General features: G+C 40.0%; 1 protein-coding gene across 1 annotated transcript in view; it reads left to right on the top strand.

Moving 5' to 3' along the window:
* JAKMIP1 (janus kinase and microtubule interacting protein 1) overlaps window positions 1-25,634 on the top strand; it is a 182,588-nt gene that overhangs the window by 80,939 nt on the left and 76,015 nt on the right. Inside the window, exons 15-21 of the mRNA XM_064151471.1 lie at window positions 117-218; window positions 2,824-2,877; window positions 3,927-3,992; window positions 6,209-6,277; window positions 7,568-7,645; window positions 9,174-9,377; window positions 24,208-24,273. Coding sequence (XP_064007541.1) covers window positions 117-218; window positions 2,824-2,877; window positions 3,927-3,992; window positions 6,209-6,277; window positions 7,568-7,645; window positions 9,174-9,377; window positions 24,208-24,273 — 639 coding nt within the window. The remainder of the gene's footprint in view (window positions 1-116; window positions 219-2,823; window positions 2,878-3,926; window positions 3,993-6,208; window positions 6,278-7,567; window positions 7,646-9,173; window positions 9,378-24,207; window positions 24,274-25,634) is intronic.

The raw sequence follows: 25,634 nt of genomic DNA, 5'->3' as shown, positions 1-25,634 counted from the left end.
AATCCCAATAGGAATCAGTCTTTTTAATGTACAAGCATGTTTTGTAAAGGTGGGTAATAGGCTTCCATATAATTGTATAATCATACCTGTTGTTTTTAAACAAAATCTTTCCTCAGGAGAGAGAACGAAGGTCGCCGGCATTTAATCTTCATATAACCACCTTCCCTGAAAACAATGGAAGTGCACTTCAACTATTCTGTCATCAGGAAGGAATAAAGGTATATGTAGAGCATTACTAACAGTTGGATGGCCAGGAACTTTTTTGGAATGACCACCTCAATATCCAAACATCTTTTGCTGTCTTGCTGTAGGGAAGGAATTATTTTTAAATAAATACAGTAATAAATGATATTTTCAGCTGGGGCAAGGGTTTTCTAAGAATATGATCCAGTAAACTGGCAGAAGTTCATAAATGGAAAAAAAAAAGATTGGACAATCACGAGAATGTGCTTTTAGTCTGGGCTACTGCAACAACAACGTTACAGTGAAGAATGTGAGTGCTGATGTTATCTATTGTCAGGCTTACTACAGCACTTTGTTTTTAATAGTAAATGTGGTCATGTAAGGTCAGAAATAGGGCACTCACATAAGGGTGACCTTATTGCTGTCTACAACTACCTGAGGGGTGGTTGTGGCCAGGAGGAGGTTGCTCTCTTCTCTCAGGTGGCCAGCACCAGAATGAGAGGACACAGCCTCAGGCTGCACCAGGGGAGATTTAGGCTGGAGGTGAGGAGAAAGTTCTTCACTGAGAGAGTCATTGGCCACTGGAATGGGCTGCCCGGGGAGGTGGTGGAGTCGCCATCCCTGGGGCTGTTCAAGGCAAGATTGGACGTGGCACTTGGTGCCATGGTCTAACCTTGAGCTCTGTGGTGAAGGGTTGGACTTGATGATCTGTGAGGTCTCTTCCAACCCTGATAATATTGTGATACTGTGATTATGTTACACCCTCTCTAGTGAAGCACCTATATATCTTGTTTGTTAAGTTACTTGTTTAGGCCAGAGCCTTGGAGTATGAGGTGCCTGGTTCAAAACTCATTCAAACAGGTGAGACTCTGCCATTTTAGATCAAGCACAAGACAGACAGTGAGGTCTCGCTTGGTTAGCTCCTGCTATGAGTAAGCAAGAATTACCCTTCCCTTCTGTTCTCCCTTGAGCAGGTTAGCAGTACAAATGGATTTGCAAGCTGGTTCACTTAAGACTAAATTCAGACATGCTTTGTTAGTGATCTTGCATAGCAAGCCAGAGTAGCTTATCTATAAGTAACTGAAGTGGAATATCTGTGTGTTATACGCTACAGCACACACTAGCAATTTATGCTTGTATTTGTAGTTGTGTTTACAAGCACTCTTACAGAAGGCTACTCAGTTAATATGTAAGTTAATAGTTAATTAATAAGCATAATACTATCTGTAGTGGGAATAAACTGGAACTGTGGGCTGTACATTGTTAAGGAGCTGAGTATTTCAAAAGAAAACAGAGGTTAAAAGGTGATTCTTACCTGCAGGTTTGGTTGGGCAGTCATTTCCCAACACCACACCAAGTCATCAGCATGTTACCTTTCAGGTAGAGCTTCTGTGGAATGGCAGACCTGCTGTATAGCTTATCTGCCATTCTAATTTACATGTTGACTGTAGCAAGAATAATTTAGCAAGATCTAGAATTATGGCTTTTCCTCCATTTTTTTTCCTACTGCATTCCCAAACAGGTGGATATTTTCAATCTGCCTTTCAGTTCACTTACCTGGAAGCAGAGGCTCTTACCTAAACAGGCATGCTGGAATTGTTGCCTTTTTGTATGTCTTCAGTGTTTTTCAAAATTGTTACCCAACAGCAGCAAATAAGATTCCAGAATGAAGGAAAATCCAATCATCTATCCAAAAGTCTATCATGGAAATAACTTAATTAGAATTGAGTATTTCTGGCTCAGTAGGTGCAAGAGCTTGCACATCTTACTGGATTCCACTCTTCACCAGTGTAACTGATCAGTAATGACGTTTCCATTTACCATCATGAGCGCTGATTGTAATTGATAGTTCTGTTTTTATCACTGATCCATATACCAGTGTGTATTAAGCTCTGCGCCATTCTGAAATTATTAATGTGCACTGTTAAATAACTCATATAACATTTGGAGAGACTGCTGAAGCATTTGGGAAGAAAGGGAGGAGACTTTTGAGTATAGACCAACTTCCACACAACATATTGTTCTTTTTTTTTTAGAGCCAGGGTGGACTAATTTGTAGATTCTCTCCCACATCTGTGTCTGGTCTTTAGGAAACCTCTTCTATCTCACTAGGCCTTCCTCACTGGAGTCTGTTAGCCAATAGTGTTTGGAGGAGTATGTTCAGTCCACCATGCACATTCTTTCCTTCCTCTGTCAAGCTGATTTGAAACCATTCTTTTTCCTTTTCGACAAAGAAAATAACCCCCAAACACCCAACAAGCCTTCTTCACAATCATTTCATTCACATTCCCTGTCATTTTGACTTCTGTAGCTTGATGCATTTGATGCTCCCCTCCAAACAAATAACCAGTCCTTTAACCCTCTTTATCAGTTTTGACCTTTCATCTGCATACATCAGCAGGATGATAAATGTGAATGGGACCGGAACATTCTGCCTTCATACTCAAATCCGGGTTGCTTGCTATAATCAAGAGTGACATTTGGTTTTGTCTCTGTATCAATAACAGTTTTGGAATTGTGATCCAAAACTAATAGTTCACTCATTTACATTTCAAGTCTTTTTGCATGCAGAGGTGAATAAAGGGTACATTGAACATGGCAGATAAAACCTGTGTGAACTGTGTTGAACGTCTTTTTCAGGATGTGAACATATCTGAACTTATGAAGAAATTAGATATTCTTGGAGATAATGGGGTAACAAATATTTAATTTTAAATATATATCTAATTTTCTGGTTGTTTTAAATATTTTCCTTTTTTCTTTTCCCTTCTCGACAGCAGAAAATAACATTCAAGAAAATGTCCAGAGTGATATTCATATGTCTATATTTGCATGAACAATATGAATGGTTAGGTACTAATATTACAAACTTAAAACCTTACAATTAAACTGACACTAGTGAAAAGTTGATTTCTCAGGATGAAATCTGATCGTGGCTGAATGGTGTTGAAAAAAGACACCATAGTAGATAGAAGGAAAAGATATAAAACAAGCTAGGAGAGAAAAATAAGAAAGTCAAAGTCAAACCAAGTTATCCCTGATTTTTTTCTCTTCAGTAGCAGCAGTATCATCTACTGCTGTGAAGGATGTCTCTGCCAGGAGTGGATTTTTTGAGGAGAAAGGCCAAGGAAAACTGGTTCTCTTTCTTCCTCTGTGCTGCAAACGCACTAAAAAAGTTTAATCATGACATTTGGGCACAGATATTCACAGAGCTGGATCCAGTTTGAAGGTAGCTTTAACAGATTGAGGTCTTTATAGCACTAGGTTTAAGCTCTAGATTTACTTTTTATGTTGCAAGTTCTGTGGAAGTTGTCTCTTGTTTCTATCATACTTGCTCTTTGCATTGTTTTTATTAATGAGAGGTCTACCACTGAAGTGCATGAAGGGGAGATTCAATTGCTGCAGGGCTGTAGTCCATTGAAGAGGCATTTTTCTGTTTAGAGGGGGGGGGAAAAACAAACAAAAAAAGAAACCATTTCAAAATCTCTGACAGAAACCACATAGTTGTCATTAATTAATGAGCTGCTGCAAAAGTGTTTTGGAGTGGTGTACAGAAGTAGAGTGGAGACTAAATATCACTGGTTTAGCTTTTAATACTTTCAATCAGGGGACAGTTTCTGGGCATGTTTGTAAAATGCTGATTATTATAGCTGATTAATTCTTTAAAGTACAGTTAAAATTTAATGCATGCACTGAAGGATGAATTTCCAATCCAATTTAAGATGCATCTTTTTGTATTTTAGAATTTGAGAAACGAAGAACAGGTTGCAATAATCCAAGCTGGAACTGTGCTTTCCCTTTGTGAAAAGGTAGATTACAGTAAAGATTTTCTTTTTTATGCCTACAGACTGCTCATGCCTTCTAAGGTATCACACATAGTGCTCCCAGGGAAGCATGGCTTTTCTGTTAAGGTCATCTGGATTGGAGCATGTCCTCATCCTTGCATGACTGTTGGGATTGTGATGTCTTGAGATAAAATCAAATTTAGAACATGAACCAAATTTAGAATTATAACCATGGTTTGGAGATATTCCCTTAGAATAAAGTACTAAAAAAGCCCCTTAGAAGAGGCTTCTAAAACACTTTTTAATTACAGAGAGACTATAATATGGATACGAATAAAGACAACATTTAGAACTAAGACTCACCAAGAAGCTTTGTCCTTCCTTATTATAGGTTTCTATAAAATCTTCCCTAGATGCAGTTTTGAAATTCAGAATCAGAACTTTAAAACTGAAATTTTAGCATCTTGCAATAATTTTGATAATCTACTCATCTAAGTGTTCTAATGTAGATCATCTGTGCCTCTCTAGTTCCAGAAAGGCTTAGGGAAAGCTCAGAATCAACATGTAGTTAAGCATATCATTTACACTTGCCAAGAAAATAGTAGACCTCTAATTTTAACAAACAACTCTTCGTTTGCAAATATTGAGGGCAGTTGTGAGAGATGCTGAGGACTTCCCACTTTGATTTCAAGGGTTCAGACTGCTTGCTGTCTCGCTGAGTCCAGTGAGGCTCATCTTCAGTCTGTCATCTTTAACATGGAGAAAACAAAGGTGATGAAAATAGAATCACTGGGGAATACACTGTTCCTGTTCACTTTTTTCATCTCTGTACAAGGTAAACCCACTAAATAGGTAAAACAACTTTCCTTTTTCATCCAGCACCTCCTTTAAAAGTTTAAGATCCCAAAGGGTGAAGTAATGAATCCATGTTTTGTTTATTTCTGTGCTTGTATTTGCAGATTTCCTATCTAATTTTTAGGGGAAAAAATACATTATAAATTCACCAAACTCCTAAGTTTGAAAGGTTGTGCAATGCTTGCCAAATTAACGATAGTAAGTAGGAGTGATCTGGTGTTAGCAAGCAAGACATCTGAAGGAAGTGATAATTATCTGTGGCAAAGCTACAGTTGGAATTAACAAGAGTTGGAGTTACAAAAGAAAAGCATTAGTCTAAACTACACTCTGTAAACTGGCCATTGATGCTTATTGTAGATCTATAAGGAAATGAATTCAGAACTGATCCCTCCACATCCATTCCACTAAGCTTAAATGATGAATATTAATATTATCTTGGTGACAGCAATTAAGCAAGAAGTTTCTATCCATGGATGTCACAATTACATGTAATATGGAATGCAATAAGCCATCCTTCTTCATGCTGATTGTTTTGATTATCACCAGCATGGTAAGGAATTTATAGTATCAACTGCATGACCTTCCACTTGTCTGTCCGCTTTATTGTTCCCTCTACTGTAGTGATGTTTTAGAAGTGAGCCTCTTCCCATGAAGGGTGCAGCAAATTGTACAAACTAAAGGATTGAGTTTGTCACTTTCCATCGGGAAAAGTGGAGGACTGGTGCCCTGTTTCAATTTCTGACCACTCTTGTAGGAAAGAAAATTTTCCTATTATCCAACCTAAACCTCCTCTGGTGCAACTAGAGGCAATTTCCTCTCATTCTATCACCTGATAACTAGAGAGAAGGGATGAACCCCACCTGGCTCTAACTTCCTTTTAAGGTGTTGTAGAGAGCAATGAGGTCTTCCCTCGGTATCCTCTAGACTAAACCATGCCAGTTCCTTCAGCTGCTCTTCACCAGACCTGTTCTCCAGACCCTTCACCAGCTTTGTTGACCCACTCTGGGCACACTCCAGCACCTCAATGTCGTTCTTGGGGTGAGGGACCAGTCACAGGTTGATTTTGCTTTCTTGATGTAAGTCATCAAGTGTACAAAGGAAATAAACTTTAATTCATTGTAGGAAAACAACCTCCACTTGTTAGTCTTTAGAATGTTTCTGTAATACTCTGTCCTGTCTGTATTTTCACAGCCTGCTTATTCTTGTGCTAGTGCAAAGTGAAAAGGTAGTGAGGGAGAATCAGATGCATGGCAGTGTTGGCAGGAAGCTTGCAAAATGTTTGATACAAATTCTCAAAACTCTCATTTTTTATCCCTTCTTCCCCCACCCCCCCTTTTTTTGTTTGTTTTGTTTTGTTTTGTTTCCCCTCTGCCCTCCTCACATAGTGGTTAAAACAGATAGAAGGGACAGAAGCTGCACTGACACAGAAGATGTTAGACCTGGAGAATGAAAAGGTAAGGAATGATAGCTACTGATATAATTAATTTAGCTAAAGCTTATCTCAAGAGAACATGCATGAACTTCATCACAGATTGGTTTACTCTCTTTCTCTGCTTGACATAGATTGCTTCGTGACAAACAGGCAAGAGGTTTCTAGAACAGTCTATTGCTTATGTTCTTAGGGGTGGGAGGGAACTGTCATATCTGCATAGAACAGTAGCAAATATATACACCTTAGGACATGAAGGCATAACTTCAGAGAGAGGTGTGAAATTGTCTTTGTGCTTTCTCTGTGTATTAATTTGTCTGGCAACAGCCTTGTCTTTAATCTTGGGTTGTTCTTATCAGAATGGTCAAGGATATTCCTTTGTTTTCTGCTATTTAGCTTCTAGGGAAATTGTAAGGATCTCTTACTGCAGATGACCTTTCTTTACCCAAGGTCTTCATGCTGAGAGACAGAATGTTTTCTCAAAAGCAGTTCTGTCTTGCATGACAAACTCACTGCTGTGCTGACCTTACTTTTTAAAATATGTTTAATAAAGTTTTAGAATAATTATTTAGTTTTATTGGTTTACCATGCATGCAGTCCTTCTCATCTTCAAATTGCTTTAGAAACTGCACCTTTTACAGGTAGGTAAGTAATCAGCATTACACTCAAAGAATGGGAAACTGAGACGGTGAGGTTAAGTGATTTGCCCAGGGCCACTGAAGGAGGGTGTATTTTGTCTACAACGGAAACAAAAGTGCTCAGACTGTGTTCTCTGTTGAGTGTAGTCTATCATACTGGTCGTACTTTACATAGGTGTGATTCTTTCCACATTGAGCATTGGATCCCAGGTGTAGCCCTGCATGTTCTCATTTCCTTCTTAGAACAGACTAGATAACAGATTAGGATTTGCGTCATGATTTCCTTAAGGGTACACACTGATTCTTTTCAGAAAAGCCCTCACTTGTTTGCCTCTCCACTCTCTGCTTGCCTTGTGCAAGATATGGCTGTTAAATGACACGCATGTAACATTCTCATTCACCCTTTAGGCTGCTATGTGCACTCTGTCAGGTCAAGGCAGGTTTGTTCACTGGTGTAGAGATCAGTGCTTTCTAGGTACAACTTGTTAATATGATATACGTATTTTAAGTGCTAATATTGTAAAAATCATATTCCAAATATCCTTAGGATGAATATGGTCATTAGCTATTGATTTTCTTTTGCTTTCAAGTGGAAAGCTCACATAAAATGATGGCTTTTTGATTCTTCATGAATTAGGATCAAAACCAAACACTCTCTTGTTTTTACTGTTGCTCAGGACCTCTTCAGTAAGCAGAAGGGTTATTTAGAGGAAGAACTTGACTACAGGAAGCAAGCTCTGGACCAGGCATACATGGTAGGAAAAGAACAGTCATTAAATTTTAATCTTTGAAGAGATTTGATGAAATATGGTTGCTGTTTTTTCTTTTAATTATAAATAGAATTAGTTTTTAATTGATTCTTTTTCTACCAGACTAGGAACTGAAATGTTACTTAAATGGAGACTTCAGAAATGAATGATAGTTTTTATAGATCAAATGGTTTTGCCTTGCATTTTTTATGCTGAAATATATGAGCATCTTGTTAGTACAGCTGGAATGGGAAGAGCCGGTTTGTGTGTGCATGAAACTATGACTGCTAAAGTACACCAGAAGTTACCTTAGGGCTTTTCCAATATTGCTTTTCCCTAAGCATTTGTAAAGATTACTGCTGCTAACCTATCCTAAGTTGGGAATGCCTGTTCTTCCTATGCAACTCCTTCTTGTGCAGTCCTATCCAACCTTACCCCTCCTGGCTTCCAAGAGGGAAGCTGCAAACCTGTCTTTGCTCAGAATTCTTTAGGAACTGGTAAAAGTACACACCCAGCTTTGCCACCAGCAAAGCTTCAGAGAATCAAAATACAGTGGCCTGAAGAACTGTTTATATGTTGTAAATATTACTTATGGAGAAGATGTTTCCAGAAAACAAGCAAGATCTAGTGCTCAGAGCAGATAAGAGAGAGAAGCAAGCAGGCTTTAACACTGTGACCTTGGGCAAGCCGTTTAACCTCTCTGTGCAGCTCTTCATGCATCACTTATACGGATAGAATTACCTACCTCACAAAGGTGTTATGAGGGCTAAGGGGATGTTGTCAGATGCTCTTATTCCAAATATTGTCATTCTGGATGCTGTTTTTTAATAGGATCACACTGACCCCAGCAATTAGGGAAACAGCCGTGATTCTTACCTTTCTTTACTCTTTGGAATACAGCTCTCCATGTGACTGTGAGGTTCTCCTGTGCTCTCTGCTTTTCAAAGTACTGCAGCTTTGGTCAGTGCCTCAAAATCTGCTTAGGAATCTGGCAAATGGCAAGAGACTGATGAGGAATTAGCATATGCCAGGGGACAAATGTTCCTCTCTACATTGCTTGTGACGGAGACTTTGAGCATGGATGGCAGGACTGTAGGGCCAGAGAGAAAGAGACAGTAACGTTTCTGTGGTTCGCAGCACTCCCTGTGAGCTTTTTTATTTAATAGAGTTTCTTAGCTGTTCAGTTGCAGGGAATCTGATGGTTTGCCTTCATTTTATAACGTTCAGCATCAGATGTTGGGGTTTTGTTATGTACTGAGCGCAGAGCTGTCACCTGAATCTTCCTTAGGTAGAAATAGAGCGTTTGCTAGAATGGGAAGCATTGCCTGGGTATACATCAGTGCCAGGAGGCTACGTGCACTCTGTGTGGAATGCTCCTCACTGCTCACGACTGCTGCTTTGTCTACCTGTCTGTGTCCGTCCTACCCTCCTGCCTCCTGCTTTGCTTGCCAGCCTTCTCCTGTAGCTGTTGTTGGGTCGTTTGCTTGCTGGATTCAAATGGCAGCCTGTCTGTATGTGATTTGGGTTGCATTAGAAAATCCAGGAGCTGGAAGCCACGCTGTATAATGCCCTGCAGCAGGATCCAGGCCGGCGGGCGAGCGAGTCGCTGACCGAAGCACAGAGGGAGGATTTGCGAGCTGCCGTGGAGAAGGTGCGGCGGCAGATCCTGAGGCAGAGCCGGGAGTTCGACAGCCAGATCTTGCACGAACGGATGGAGCTGCTGCAGCAGGCGCAGCAGGTAAACCTGGCTCTCTCTCCTCTCCCTTGTTGGTGTTACCTCTGTGGTTGCCGCCACTGCCCATACAACAGCATCGCTTCCCCTCACCTTGTGAAGTGGCACTCAGTCCGGTCTCTGTATTGCTCCGTGTCAAGGAGACGAGTGGTGTTGGGACCTGGTTGTGCTGGGCATGGTGCACACACGATACCAGTCACTGTCTCACTTCGAGGTCCTGTTGCACAGCCTGTCTCATGCGTGTACAACCACACTGCCTTCCGCAGACTGACTCCCTGGGGAGCCTGTTGCAAGTCTCAGTTAGAAAAAGCCAGAAGGGAAGGTTGTGAGAATGTAACACTCCTATGGAAGGGCAGAGGCAAAAGCTGTACATACAGGAACACATTAAAAATTTAATATTTTTACCCACTTCTATTAATTTTAGCTACTTGTGATCTATTGCCATTTCTTACATTGTCATTTTCTAATGAAGGAAGTCATAGGGAGTCTTTTCAGAGCCCATTTGCAAGCCTTCATGCCTTTAAGTTAGTTTAGAAAAGCCTTACCTATCTGACCCACTTCCTTAAGGACATACACTGTCTACTTGAGTTCAGGCAAGGGTAGTAATTACGCACTGAAGAATTATTTGGTAGGAGTGATCATTTTTCTGTGCTAAATATTGAGAGAAATAAAACATCTACGTGTCTTGGGTGTTAATTATTAAAATAATTCTTTCTGAGGATTTTGATTCCTCTTCATTGTAACCTCAGGAATATGCAGCCACTTGTCTTAAATCTGGAGGACTTTGCTCCACTTGCTCTGAAACCTGGAATCCATATGCACTAAATGCCCACCTCTGCTATGCAGATGTATCCAGGGTGTTGCTGGCTCTGAGGTGGGAACTGCATTTAGATTAGTTCAAGCCTCTCTCTCTGTTCAGGTTGGGTTTGTAGGTCAGTATAGACCACAAGTGATGTAATATACTGCCCCAGCATTGTTATCTTCATCTTTTGTCAGCCTGCAGTGTTGAGAAATGCTTATGGTGCCAGTGCTAGACCTGAGCTCTGACTTCCTGTGACTCTCTTTTCCCTTACTCCTTCATTATGTTTCCTTGATTTGAACCGGGTAACATTGAAGTCAGGAGGTGAGGAAGAGCTCTTGTTCTTAGCAGGCTCTAGAAGCCTCAGAATGCATACAGATGCTGCATTAAGCAACCCTCGCTGTTGTTTTGCAAGGCCTGTGGTGTTAGCAGGTACCCATTGGGCTTTATTCTGTCAGGACTGTAGCCTAGACCTGCCCAGATCTGTACAGGCCGCAGCGCCTTCACGTTAGGGACTCTGCTCAAGTGGAGGTTATGGAGAGTGACAGACTGGCATGATGGAGCTGCAAGATGTTCATACAGAAGGTCTGTGTTTAAATTACTTCCAAGCTTTCCCTGAAAGAAAAAGCATGTATTTCAGACAGAAAATGATCTGATATCCTAGAATTTTGGTCACTTCCAGAAGGCCTCCTTCTTTCTTTCCACTACCTTCCCGTCTGACTGACAGAAGGCCTCAAAAGAAAACTCTCGGCCCTGGTGGGCTGGCTGCAACCTCCTCTGAGTCAGTTTTTCTGTCAGACATACAGAGCAGGGGTCCAAGAAGAACTGGTGAAGGAGAAGGAGAAGTTGAGCTCTCTTCTTCTGTGTATAAATGGTCGTGGAACATTGCAGGGTGCGAAGTGGCAGTGAATGTGGTGAACGCTGCAGAGAGGCCTCTAGGGTTTCTCACAAGTGAGCTGCCTCACACAGGGCAGGGAGTTTGGGGCTTTAGCTTGTGAAGTGCTGGTTTTACAGAGCACATGAAAGTTCTTCCTTGGGAATGTGCTGTCCAAAAACAACAGGGATGTGCACAGGAAAGCAGGTGAACTGTTGTCCAGATGTGAGTCTGTGCTGCTCTATTTGTGCTTCTTTGTCCCGGTATAAAGCCTGTGTTCTAAGCACTGGGTATTGACTTTGGTCCAGTGAAACAAATATATTTTAGGATGTCAGACCCTACTTTACTCTTCATCTGTACAGCCCCAGGTTATTATTGTTCATCAGTATAAAAATGAAACCATCCACTTATACCCACTGTATGTTAAGGAAACTAGACCTCAGTGGAGCCAGAAGAAACAGCCTCTGATTAGATCTGCTGGCTAAAGTATGCAATGCTTCAACTAAACCTAGAGTGCAATGTACAGGTCTGGGATACACAGATCCTCAACTGAAACACATTGACAACGCTCCCTTTAAGTCAGAGAAGATGCTTTGATTTACATCATCCTCTCTATTTGGAGGAAGCAAAATATGTTAATCAAAAATCTGTCATGAGCAGCTTGTGATATTTGCTTCTGGCCTTAGGATATGTGCAGTTCAACTGCTGTTCCTGCATATTTTGCTATCAAAAATGTCTCGTTGTGCTGCACTGTTATTATAAGGTTTTGTAAACCACTGCCTGGTTTATTTTTAGTACAACTTGATTTAACAGTAACATTTGTGCTCTGGTCAGTGCAGTGGCATGACTTTTGTACAGTTTGGGTAATGCGACAATCATTACTAGCAGGGTGTGTTAAGAAAGGTATTTATATACATGTATGTGTGTGTGTGTATATATATAAAACATGCATTTCTAGAAAGAAAGTGTGTTGGTGTAGCTATGAAAAGCAGCTCTGAGAAAAAAATATTTGAGTGGTACAATGTGTTTCTGAAATAGTGATATCAACTCCTTAATTAAACAAACTAAAACCCAAACAAATACAAAACCCCCAACCATCTAACACAAAACAGCCACACAACATCATAGTTATATCACCTTACACATGGATTATGACTGTGTTATCTGCTGAAATGAATAAACATTCAAAGGTCAAATTATGCTTTACATAAACCAAATAGGATCTAACCTGAAATATGTTTCTCTTGGTTTGGTTGCAGCTGCTTCTGGAGTAAGAAACTATGGAAAGTCATCAGAACCAGACATGATATTAGGATAGATTAATTCAAATTGCACCTCTGCCAGTATTCAAACATGAACAAAAATTTAAATAGAGGTGGAGTTTATTCTGATTCCATTTTAAGCTATTTGAAATAAAAAGAGAAGCTAGGAAATCTTTGAAGAACAGCAGATTGACACACAGTCCAAAAAATGTTAGCTGCCAATCAGAAAGGATATGAGAGACAGAGAGTTTATTAATGTAATCCAATAATTTTCCAGAGCAGTCTTATTTTTGTATAAAGATGCAAGAAACAAGAAATTGAAAAGATGTCAGTCCATTGTGTCATCACAAGTATGAAACTTTTTTTTTCCCCATCTGATTTGCAATCTAGTACTGCACTAAACTCAATGTGTTTAACTTGTTAGAACTTGAGAGCTCAGCTTCTGCAGAGTAAACCAAATCATTAATTCAATTCTAGACATGAACATGATACATTTATGGCATGTTGAAGCCATCAAATTCTGATGTTAAGTGGCTTGGTAACAGATGTAAATATTTTATCTATACTTTCTTTAAACTATAGCATTAAGGCCTATGACCAAGTTAGATTATTTATTAGTAATATTGTAGGAATTCTTTCCTTATTTGCACTTCTTTCTCTCCTTTAAGAGAAAACAGGTATATCTCAAAACTGACCACTATCCATCACTGCCACAGAGGAGGTTCTAAACACAATGCCAAGACTTTCTTTTTTTCATGGAAAACAAGGAAAAGTCATATGCAGTGATGTCTTTTTTAATCCTGAAATGTCAAAATATGCCAAATTATTACTGCTTAAAAACTCAAAGCTACTCCTCCATGAGTTCTCCCTCCTTTATCATAGGTAGGACATTCTTTTCACACTGGGTAGTTTGTTTCCAAATTCATAGCTTTGGATGTCATCCATCACAAAGTCATATTAACTTGGCCACTTGGAATATATATTTGGGGAGATGCTGCTATGAGATTTTTTTTTTCTTAAGACTTTAAGATTTATTTTTTTTAAAATACTGTTAATTGTCAATGTGAAGTAGGAACCTGAGATTTGCCACTTGATATAGTACAGATGTTCAGGTAAAGCTTGGATAAATCCAGCAGTTGTTCTGGTCCCCTTTGCTATGTAATCTGTTATGGCTGATAGACCACCTATTTTGCACCCAGGGGACAATTATTAAGATTTAATGTTTGACTGAAAAGGCTCCTAGGGGAGGGAGAGGGAAGGATGCTATGCTCAGTGTACCTCATTGACAGTCACAGCAGATGTTTTCTCAAATTTACTCTCTTTGTCACATTACCTTCTGTCAGACAGGACAAATTAAAGACATCATCTCCTCTGACATGTTGCCTTGTGCCAAAGAAGCTGGCTTGATCCAAAACTCACAGCTTTGTCCCACAAGTATTACTACTAAGTATATTTACACAATAATAACAGGGGAAAGGCTCAGATAATTTTACTTCCAAGCCTATGTAGATATGATCTGCTTTAATAGTTTTATTTTTAAACCTGAATTGTTAAGGTGTTAACAAAGATGATTCCCAGGTATTTTCATACCACTATACATGGACATGAATACATAGAATGACCACTTATTCTTTTTTTCCCCCTACTACTCATGTTTGCAGTTGGGAAATGTTCTAAGCTTTGATGTTCCACATATACAATAGGTCACTGTTGATGGTCTATCTTTTATATTCATAACTTGTTCTTAAAAGCCTGCAATACCATAGCTGCCTAACTATCACCTGTTTTCATCAAGCATGTCATGACTAGGCTAATCATAGCTGACTTGTGGTATTGATTTGTCATACAGGAGTGAACGCTGAGTCTTTCAAATCATCATAGCTGCTACAAGGACAATATCACAATAATCTGTAATTTCCCACAGATGACATGCATGGCAGATGAGATATAGCTTGGATCATTCCTCTATGCTATCTTACACTGTTATCTTATGTACATTTTTCTATATATATAGACTTCAGATCAAACCATGGCTGCTTTGCTAACTCCTTTAGTGATGCTGCTTGTCTGAATAGGTGGTGACAGCAAGCCTGGTGTAATGCCTACAAAACATACCTGAAAGGTCTGCTTTCTTTGTCCTAGCTAAGGTGCAACTGGCATTGCACCTAATTTGAGAGCAACTCTATGCCTCTAAGTAATATTAGTATCAAGAAAACTCTCAGCTGAAGTTCGAGCCCTGAAATCTCTCTAATCCAGAATGCCCTGTTTCTTAGGAAAGTCCAGTGGGATCTGAGGAAAGGCAAGGCTCAGAAAGAGTGTTGTGAAATTTCTTATTGAAGTGAAGATTCAATGCATTTTTATATGCCCAATTCATGCATATATCATTATGATTGCACAAAATCTTGCAATTAAAATATCAGAATGCAAAATAAGCTACCTTTAATGCTAAATAAGTATTCTATTATGCCATTCTTTTTTAAATTGCACTTTTTTTTGGTTATTTCCAGATGAGTCTAGGCTATTATGGGGTCAGATATTTAAGATATTGAGTGTGTTTTGGCTTCTGAGTTCACATGAACTCAGGATAACCACTCTATGTAGATATAAGACTAATGTGGCTGTAATGATTGGGTTTTGCTAAGGAAAAGGAATACAACTGTTGATATTCTTCTGCTAGATATCAATGTATGATGCTCATTTTATTATGGCATAAGTTGAAAGACTCTCAGTGTTAAAAAAGTGCTAAGCAAGTTTATTCATTAAGGCATATCTTCATGAGTATGTAGTCACTCAGTATCAGCTCATAACAAATAAGTATTTTAAGCTAAATGCATTTACCCAATTCATTGATTTCCTAATAAGACCAATGTGACTGAATATATATTAACTTCCATGCTCAGAAACACATCAGTGTAGCTGCTAAAAAGTACACTTTCCTCAGGAATAATAAAGATTAACAAGAGCAATTCTCCTACTTCAGTAAGTATTAATTGGATGATCATGGCTGGGACTGCAGAACACAGAAAGGAATTAATTTTTTACTTGTTATGTAAAGAAAAACATTGAGAATAGATATACACTGTATCCCTCATTCTTACCAATGCTATATATATCATATTCAGATGGATGAATTTTATCTTAAGGCAACACAAATAGTTTATGCTAATGATGCTACAGTGTGCTTGCTTCCTTCCTTATGACCATTATGCAAAATCACATTCTAGGAATATGAGACTAAAGGGAACTCATTGCCCTTACAGGAGGAGATACAACAGCTTGAGTAAATATATGTGGCAATTACCTATGCAAATTGTATTGGAAACATAGAAGAGGCTTTTAAACAGCTGTTAAAATGCATTAGATTTTTTTTAAGGAAAGAATTTGCTGCTTTTTTTTTTCATTAAGGAATTTTATACATCATCTTAATGATTTTAGCTAAAGGCAAGTCAGTTTAGATTCATCTTTGTTTAAACTTATACATGTAACATAGTTACAGTGTTCCCATTACTAAAGATCTTACATACCTGTGTCTTAATAGTGTAGAGAAGCTGCTTAAAGCAATGATACAATGGAGCAAAATCAATTCTTCCTTTTTGTTAGATTGATAAAGTAGTATTTCCCATGTTAAATCATGCTGCAGAATGAGATGAATTCTTGATCATAAGCTGGATTCAAAGATTCAAGGCATGCTTTGTGTCTGATATAGTCCATCCATGGTGCCTGGCCTGTATATATACCTCAACCTGAACCTTTCCAACATTTCAGAGCCAAGGCTCTAAGCAGCTTAGCAAATCCTTCTTTGTCTGCTTTGTGCTAAAATTATCAAGTTGTTGTCTTGGATTTGCTGATGAATCTAAATCCAATAAGTTTGTCACAGGAATCGTTAAGGTGAGTTCTAAACCCCCTGATTACTACATTCCTGTGTTTTCACAGCTTGGCAAGGAGTATATTTTGCAGCCACCTGAAATGATCTTATTGATGTTATTGTCAGTAAAACACCATTTGTTTGGATGGGTTCTTGTATGCTTATCTCAGAAACAACTGCAACTTAACACTTATGTGAAGGATAATGTGGTCTTCATTTTCTGGCAGATGAAATTTGTCACTGACTTTCCTTTCCTGGTAGCATTTTTGCTATTTGGCAAAGCTCTTTGAGGAATTGAAGCCATCCCAGATGTTGTCTGAGGGCTGTGAATAAGTGGCGAATGCTATGAGTTAGTTGACAACAGGCCTGGATGAAGACATCTACTTCATTACATTACAAGTGGATGGGCAGAGGCCAATGGGATGAGATTTAACAAGGGCAAGTGCTGGGTTCTACACTTTGGCCACAACAACCTCAAGCAGCATTACAGGCTAGGGACAGAGTGGCTGGAGAGCAGCCAGGCAGAAAGGGACCTGGCGGTACTGGTTGATAGTAGGCTGAACATGAGGCAGCAGTGTGCTCAGGTGGCCAGGAGAGCCAATGGATCAGGAACAGTGTGGCCAGCAGGACAGTGGAGGTTATTCTTCCCCTGTACTCAGCACTGGGCAGGCCACACCTTAAATACTGTGTCCAGTTCTGGGCCCCTCAATTCAAGAGAGATGTTGAGATACTGGAAGGTGTCCACAGGAGGGCGCCAAAGCTGGCGAGGGGCCTGGAGCACAGCCCTGTGAGGAGAGGCTGAGGGAGCTGGGGGTGTGCGGCCTGCAGAAGAGGAGGCTCATCTGTTTGCACCTCTGTCCCCCTCTCCATGACAAGGTAAAAAATGAAATAGCTGATGAGAATTAGGTTTCATGAATGTGGTTAGATAAACTCTGACTAGAAGACATAGAGAGGTTCCTTTTTTTGTTCTAATAAACAGGAATTTGTTGCACAGGCTGAAGGGTTAACTCATGGAGAAGAGGAGGCTCAGCAGTGACCTCATTGCTCTCTACAACTATCTGAAGGGAGGTTGTAACCAGGTGGGGGTTGGTCTCTTCTCTCAGGTAATCTCAACAGAATGAGGGGACACAGTTTCAAATTGTGCTAGGGGAGGTCTAGGCTGGATGTTAGGAGGGAGTTCTTCACAGAGAGAGTGATTGGCACTGGAATGGGCTGCCCAGGGAGGTGGCAGAGTCGCCGTCCCTGGAGGTGTTCAAGAAAAGCCTGGCTGAGGCACTTAGTGCCATGGTCTAGTTGATTGGATGGGGCTGGGTGCTAGGTTGGACTGGATGAGTTCTTGGAGTTCTTTTCCAACCTGCCTGATTCTATGAGCTAGTCCATCATTATCCAGTAAGCAGGAAACATCAAAATTCTGTGACTCTGTGTTTGCTACTAAAAAGATATCTAGGGGATCAGGTCAAAAAACAATAACCTGTGTTAGGGACCCTGCAACTGCAGAGACACGTGCTCCTTTTTCCATTAGAATTTGAGGTATGGTGAAAGAACAGCTGAAATGGGTGAGGATATGCACATTTTGGTTGGCTGGTGTGGGAAGCTTTGGGCCATCTTGGGGCACTTTGTTCCATCCCAGATAACATTTTCTTCTTTTAATGCTGAACTTCCTCCCGTGCCATACTCTCAAAATGATGATGTATCTTTACTGGGTTGATTTATTGCCTCCAGGCACGAATGATAGCTCTGAGACTGTAATCTAAGGTTCACTGAGCTCTGTAGAAGATTTTCCTTTATTCCAGTGCTCCTTTACAACAGGCACTATATTAATGGAAGCAGCACTAAATGTAGATTGATTGCAATTGTAACACAGGTTGGGCACAGATACTTCATGTACTGGGTGGGAATGCAATTAACTTTCTTCTTTCTTTTTTTCCCCCCTTTCATTTTGGCTAAAGCGTTTAATGCTGTGAAGTAACAAAGTGCAATATTATTGTTTCCCCCCTCAGCTTCAGTATTTGTACTTCTTTGCTCCAAAATGCAAGATGAATTTTAAGAACCTGTGTTACTGAAATTTCTCTTCAGTGAAAGTAGAGTAAAATTTCCAGGCACACACCCACCATCACGCTGCTCACAGTTCAGCTAAACTTTGATTCCTCAGATGTCCCAGAGATGTGGCCTGCAACACTGAGGTTGCAGTGTAGCCACAGCAGCTAGACCATGCTAAATAAAATGACAGAAACTTCCATTTTTTAAAAATCAGTATCCAGGCAGATTTCCACTGGAGATGCATTAATACAATTCCACTGGACCTGAAGTCAGGACTGAAGAGTCTGCAAGGAGCCCATTGTCTTTAATTCCACTTTTTAAAGTGCATCATCCCTTTTCAGTCTTGTATGAGGGATTCATTACAACAATGAATCTGCCTCTAGGCTTATCTAGCTTTTTACTGAGCTTGGATGTATTTGGGAAACAACTGTTATCTCTAGGGACACTATCCAACTTAGCTGTAAGTGCAGAGACACCTGAATTGGTCCTGCATAGGCCAGCTCAGGCAGAATACTTATAGAGAAAAGCTTCATGCAGACTTGGAAAGTCCCTTTCTGAAGAAGGTCATAAATGCTGGCAGTAATAATATGTAGTTCCATCTTGGTATTTCAGACCTTTGTTACCTCAGAAAGGAATTGCTTAATTTCCCTACCAGCCCTGGAGGATGCACATTAAAGGCATTTGCCATCCATGTTTGCCAAAGCAATTGCTGAAGTGGGTAATTGCACTTCAAGAAATGCATCCTGTTTCCCAGAAAGGTGACCTTCCCACTGTGAGGTGAAAGGAAATGAAGGTTGTGAGCATTTAGGAGGAATATTCTACACATTAGAAATCATCTGGTGAGAAAAATGTTTAATTTCCCACTTTTGGGCAATTTGGCATCCCATTGTGTTTGGGAGCTCTGCAAGCACTGAATGGAAGAAGAGGGGCAGTAGATCCTCACTGCTGTCAATGAATGGAATGTATAGAGTTGGAAATAACTGATGGTTAACTCTTTCATGGCTTTATTTGGTAAATTAATGTCTGTAGTGATGTGTTAGGGATGCTTTAGCAGATTTTCAGTCACATACCTGTCTCTAGACTATGGATTTCCACAGGAAATGTATACTTTAGCTGCCTGAACTTTCTGGCTGTCCTCTCTTACCTAATTGATAGCATTTCTAGGCTGCCCATCAGGGTTTCATAGCTGTGCTACCTACCTTTGTATCTATAATGTATGTGTAACTACTATTTATTAAAGCTAGTTATTTATAATATGTAAAAATATGAATAGTAATTATTTATTTCATATATATGTACTCTATAATGAAAGTCTGTTCAAATTGCAGTAAAGTTAAAAGTAAGGCATATATTGTACATCTTTACTATCTTTGTTCTGTAACCTTCTGGAAATGCTAATGCCTTTCCCAGCTGAGCCTCACTCCTGATGGAGCTGAAGCTGCTGTTTCAGGCGTCTCTGGGCCAGCAGAGCCATCTGCTGTCTCACTACAGCAGTATGGCCCTCTCAGCCCCTGCTGCTTCCTGGCTGCTTGCAAGCACTTACTCAGAAGTGGCAGGAAATTTCGTTGCTAAATGGAAAGATGATTTATTGAGTGGGTGCCTGCCATGTTAAACTGGAGCCTTGTCCACCCCTCTTTCCAAAACCCAGGAGAGTTCCACGTAGGTCAAGGTTGCTAGCAACAGGGAGCATGCACAGGTCTACCCTCCCATCATCTGAAAGATTTGTCAAGGTTTTGTTTGCTGTCGTAACAAAATCAGTGGCAAATTAGTATTTGTTATTTCAGCAGGTTGCTATTGAATACAGGTGAGATCAACAGGATTAAGAATTCATATGCCTGATGTTTACACCCTTCTCTTTCATGGTTGTATTCTCACTGCACTCTTTCTGTCTGACTGTGTCTCTTTGTTTGCCTACAGTAATTCCTTTGTGTGGCCCCATGATTTGACAACACTGTTATTCTCTTGCGTCCTGCCAGACCCCAAAAGGTGCACTCATGTGACCAAGGGCCAGCTGTTAACCATAGGAACACAGGAACTGCTGGAACTCAGTGGAACACTGCTCCACTTTGTCCCTAATCCTTGCTCTGAGTGGGGCCAGTGCTAGGGGGTTTAAAGGAAACATAAACACTGGGCTGGTTTTAGGTTGCCCATCCATGTCTTATATCCCTCCCTTTCTAAAAAAGAAAATAAGCAAAAGAAGAGCTTGTGCCTTCTTTCCTCAATTGAGACCTCTCAGTGTTCTGAGAGCAGGATTATGGTAGATTTTGTTGCTAGCAATGAAATGAGAGGAAATTACCTCAAGTTGCACCAGAGGAGGTTTAGATGAGATATTAGGAAGAGTTTCTTTACTGCAAGAGTGGTGGGGCATTGGAATAGGCTACTCAGACAGGTGGTGGAGTCACAGTCTCTGGAGGTGTTCAAAATACCTGTAGACATGGCACTTTATGACATGGTTCAATGGGCCATGGTAGTGTTGGCTTGATGGTTGGACTTGATAATCTTAGGTCTTTTCTAACCTTAGTGGTACCATGATTCCTTGCAGTGTTCTGTGCAGCTGAAAATACATTGGATTCACTTTGCTAGGTTCTTGCAAGCCCCGTCAAGAATAGAGCTGAATCAATTTTTTACAGCACAGCTGTTGTAACTCTGTATGACAAAGTAGAAGCAGCTCAACTTACTGATCATCATTTATGCCTTAAAGTGTGAAAGCAGGCAGAATTTCTCAGTAAGTTCTGTGTGGTTTGTTGTCATAGTAATGCATTTGTGAACATAAATCAGAGTTCATTGAAAGCATCCAATCAAGTGTTGAAGACCTAAGAGTGATTCCACAACTTTTGATTACTACTGCTTGAAAATACAAGGAACAGGAGATAAAGATGTAAATGCCTGTACTGAATCTCTAGCAGTCCTGCCCTTGGTCTTAATTAGTATGTGTAATTTTGGTGTAATTTCCTTTTCAGTAGCTTAATATAACCTTTGAGGAATACTTCTTACTACTTCTGGAAGACACTTTTTGTTGTTGCTGAAGCTAGAATTATTGCATGTTGCTTATATGTGTTTGCTTAAAATCATATTTTGGAAATAGTTCTCTTTGTATGATGAAGGTTATGGTGTAAGTGCAGATAGGTACAAGGGAGGAAAATAGTTTTATGTGTTAAACAAAATATGCAGATTTTTTTTTCTGTCAGTATATTGCATTATATATAAATATTTTAAAGGCCATTTCTGCAGTTAAATGCAAATAAATCAGTTTTTTTTCAGGATATATATAGAGAGCTGAGCTAGGCTGTTTTTCTTCCAGTGTAATCAGGATATTGATGGGAATAGCTGCTCCTACTTCATCCTCCTGGATAATCCTCCCTACAAGTACTCCAGGATAAAACAAGTAAACAACTGGAAGCAAACAACCCTAAGCTTTGATACCTGATGAAAACTTCTAGCCCACAGTTGTGGCTTAGAACAAATTCTGAGCTGTCTAGGTGGTGAGACACTGGCACAGGTTGCCCAGGGAGGCTGTGGCTGCTCCCTCCCGGGAAGTGTTGAAGGCCAGGTTGGATGAGGCTTCAGCAAGCTGTTCTAGTGGGAGGTGTCTCTGCCTATGGCGGGGGCTTGGGACTGCATGATCTTTGAGGTCCCTTTCAACCTAAACCATTCTGTGATGTTCTTTCCTAGGTTGTCTCTGTAGCTAAAGTGATTCTTAGAGAAGTGTGCTCTTCACCTTAGAGCTACTCTCTGTCTTTTGGTTAATGCTTACGATAGGTTATGGGTGGGAACTGGCAAACTGAAGCCCCAGCCATTGCTTTTAGAACTGTTCTGAACAGTTGCAGAGCATTGCTGGATAGCTGTAATCTCTTGAAAAGATTAAAAATTCATGAGGGAATAATAATATCTCAAATTTTACTTAATTAACAGAATTCCCCTAACTGAAAAAAAAAATGCTCTCTTGTCCTAATTAACATGTTCTTATATAAAAGAATACTTGCTGTAAAGCCTGGGGTAAGAAACCTACCAGATGTTTGGGGGATATTTTATTTTCCCTTTTTTTCTGGAGACAAGTTCTCAGCAGATATTGGGGAAAAAAAATACCTCATATGATTAATCTTGAAGATGAAAATGGCATTTAAAAATATTACTTGTCTCCACTTATCTCACCGTGGTCAAATTTTATCACAGAGCATAGCATGACCCCCAGAGAAGTGAAGTCTGTCACTCAGATCTGGCATGCGGTTAAGTAGGGATCAGCTTAAATGAAATGAGTGGGAGAGAAACAGGAGTGTAACCTGCTGGACCAGATATCTCACAGGCAATTGCATCTGCCTGCTGCTCATCCCATGACTTTTCACAGTGATTGTTGTATTCCTGGTACATATAGTATATGAAGAGTATTACTTGAGAGATACTCGCCTTGAGCAGGGAGTAGAAGAAGTATAAATCAATTCAAATGTAATAGGGAAAAAAGTGAAATTAATATAACTCTGCTTGGGGCATTTGTTACTGTCAGCAAAGCTACGTGCACTTGTGTCAGGAGGGTAATTTGGTTCCTGCTTTTTTTATTCCCTGGGGAAATCTCTGAGCAGTGAGGCATGATAGAGCCCAGGTTTTGATTGACTTAACCTGACTGAATAATATCTGAAACAGTCCTTTAAGCAAAATCTTTTATTTTAAAGCAGCAGTAACAATCACAAAACTATTGCCTGTCACCTCTTTACAATATTTATGTAGAGAGCAGTATGCCCTAAGCTAAGTGAACTGCAGGGTTGGATGTGCCTTATGTTTGGGGGGGGTAGCTCAAGGTTAGGTTTGTAGTTTCTAAGCTCAGCTCTGTGGTTCTCAAAACCAAGATGGTTGCTGGATCAGCTGCAGCTGTCCTGGGCTGCCATGAGTGTGGAGCATTTCCCACTGTTTGACATCTTTGAATTCAATGCAGGAAATCACCTATCACCACCAGATGACTGGATGTTGTTTTGAAAGAGATACTCTTGTTCAAATCAATTTGAGAGCAATGCGATCATTTGGCAGTACAATTTTACTGACCCAATGCATACAAAACAAAGCAGATTATAGTCTCTCTTTCAAAGTTCTGGAACTGTTAACAACCTTGCCTCCTACAGGCCAGGCAGAGGTCACATAGTTAATCCCAAAAGAAGCTGATACTATAAAGTTGCTCCTTGGTTTCCAGGGTTTGTTAGTAGGACGTTTCAGGTTTCTGCCTATAAGAAAAAAACTACCTTATCTGTAACAATTGCAGCACACCAAAAGTGTAATATAATGCATCTACTTAACTTAAAAGCTCAGAAAAGAAATACATTAAAAAAAAAGGCATAACTTATATAAAAGAAACAAAGGGACAGAAATAAAATAGGATATGTGGACCCAACAAGAATCATATTTTTGAAGACCTTTGTGGAACTGGAAAGAAAAATTCTTTAAAGCATGGTGAGCTGCACTGAAGAAGATCTTCCCCCTGACTCCAGTGGGAGGTGGCTCTGGTAATAGGATGGAGCTGAATCTCTGCTGTTATCTTGGTGATGAACTGAAAAATCTGTCTGCTTTGTTTCTCTGATCTAGCATGACTAAGGGAGTTGTGGTTTATATGAAAGGAAAATAAAGAGTTAAAATGAAATGTAGTATTATAATCTGCTGACAGCCTAGGTAAGTGGAAAAACTGGCAGTTGCAGAGAAAGAAGTGTTGAACTTCTAAGAATTTTGGTGCTGTTCAGAATTGTCTATGTATACACAAACCCCCTGCAATTAATGAGCGGTGATGAGAAGGCTTCCTCATAGTAACTGGGGTGTTCTGAATGTGCTGCCTCTTGGAAATGGCACGGGTTCATGGAAACATGGAGCAATTTTACCGTGGACATGCATAACATAATTGTAAAGCAAGCGTCATGTTAATAATGGGCATTTGCTCTCTTAATCTATTTCTTACCTTTTTGATTCATCTGCTTTTCAAATTATATCTAATAATATCTATTTTGCTTTTTCTGTTCCAGCGAATTAGAGAACTAGAAGATAAAATAGAACTTCAAAAGAGACAACTCAAAGAAATTGAGGAAAAGGTAAATAAATGCCTGGGCACTTTTTTTTTCCCCTCTCTCATGCTAATTTATTTTTCCCTGTTGCATTGACACTAACAATACTTAATCTAATATTGCAAAATTTAGTTTAAATCAAGATAAAATTTGACTCATTGCTGCAGGAAATGAAGTTCTGTCACTAATCTGCTCAAAATTATTTTCTACCTGGGTTTTCTAGCAAGTACAAAAAGGAGTCACAGGGTCTGGAAAGACATTAGGTTAGAAGGAGGATTTGCTGTGATTTAGATCAAGAAGCAACATGAAGATCCATCTCTGACAGAATGGGTTAGCTCTGTTCTTCTCTTTGGATAATACTGACCTGCAAAACTTGCAAGTGATGAAAATGGAAAAAAGAAGCTACTGAGATGTGTGATGAATACCACAAACAAAATGTATTTATTACTTGAAGATAGAAACAAGTGTCAAGTTAATATCCTGGATCCAAATTTTCTGCCCTTTGGAGAAGAGCTGGTGGAGGCTTAAGATAGCAAATCTATTTGAATCACTGTGGTCCCAAGCAGGAGATGGTGTGAGGTTCTTGGATTGTGGGCTTGTTTCCACTGGTCTGTCGAGTTTAAGTTACTCCACAGAGCATGGGTTGACAAAGGACTTTCTGTAAGCCCTAGTAAAGTGTTTTGCTGTGTTACTTATGCCAAACCAGAACCTTAGATCCCAGGATGAGTCACAGCTGATCAGATTCTTTTTCTCCAGCACATACAAGTACCTAATCTTACATAAACCTGCTCTGCTGGGCTGAATGGAGTAGTGGAGTTTTTGGTCATTGCTTTTTTCTTTGGGGATTAGAATGAGGTTGGGTTTTTAAAAAAAGGTAAAAGGAGGGATTTTGGAGACTCCAGATGTGAGCTGGAAGAGGTGAATAGGGTTTGCAGAACTGAGAGGGGCTTTGTGGAGCAGCTCTTTGGATGTTGGAAAGCCCTTTCCTCACCCTTCACTAATCTGACTGTTCCTCTTAGTTTGTGGCAGTCCTTCCTATCTCATCCTCTGGGACTATTGCAATTCCAGCAGCTACTCCAATTCCCTCAGTAGCTTTCTTGACCACTTTTGCTCCCACTGTGGTTGCCTTCCCTCTCTAGTACCTCATCCTGCAGTTTTTGAACTGTGATATCCAGCTGGTCATGAGACGCTGGTGTCACTAATTGTCACTTTAGATGACTCCCGCTACTCTCTGTTTGGAGCTAGTCTGTCTGCATCCATCAGGAAGACAGTGAGTGGTCCTAGATCCTGTTGCCAGAGAACTGCAGGCAGTATGCACCCTTTAAAAAGCTCTTTGCCCGCCTTTGCCCTCTTCTGCCAAGACCACTTCTACACCTGAAGCTGTTTCT

This window comes from Pogoniulus pusillus, chromosome 11, assembly GCF_015220805.1.
Source record: "Pogoniulus pusillus isolate bPogPus1 chromosome 11, bPogPus1.pri, whole genome shotgun sequence".
NCBI lineage: Eukaryota > Metazoa > Chordata > Aves > Piciformes > Lybiidae > Pogoniulus > Pogoniulus pusillus.
The sequence above is the reverse complement of the archived record's forward strand: the minus strand, read 5'-3'. Positions and strand labels throughout refer to the sequence as shown.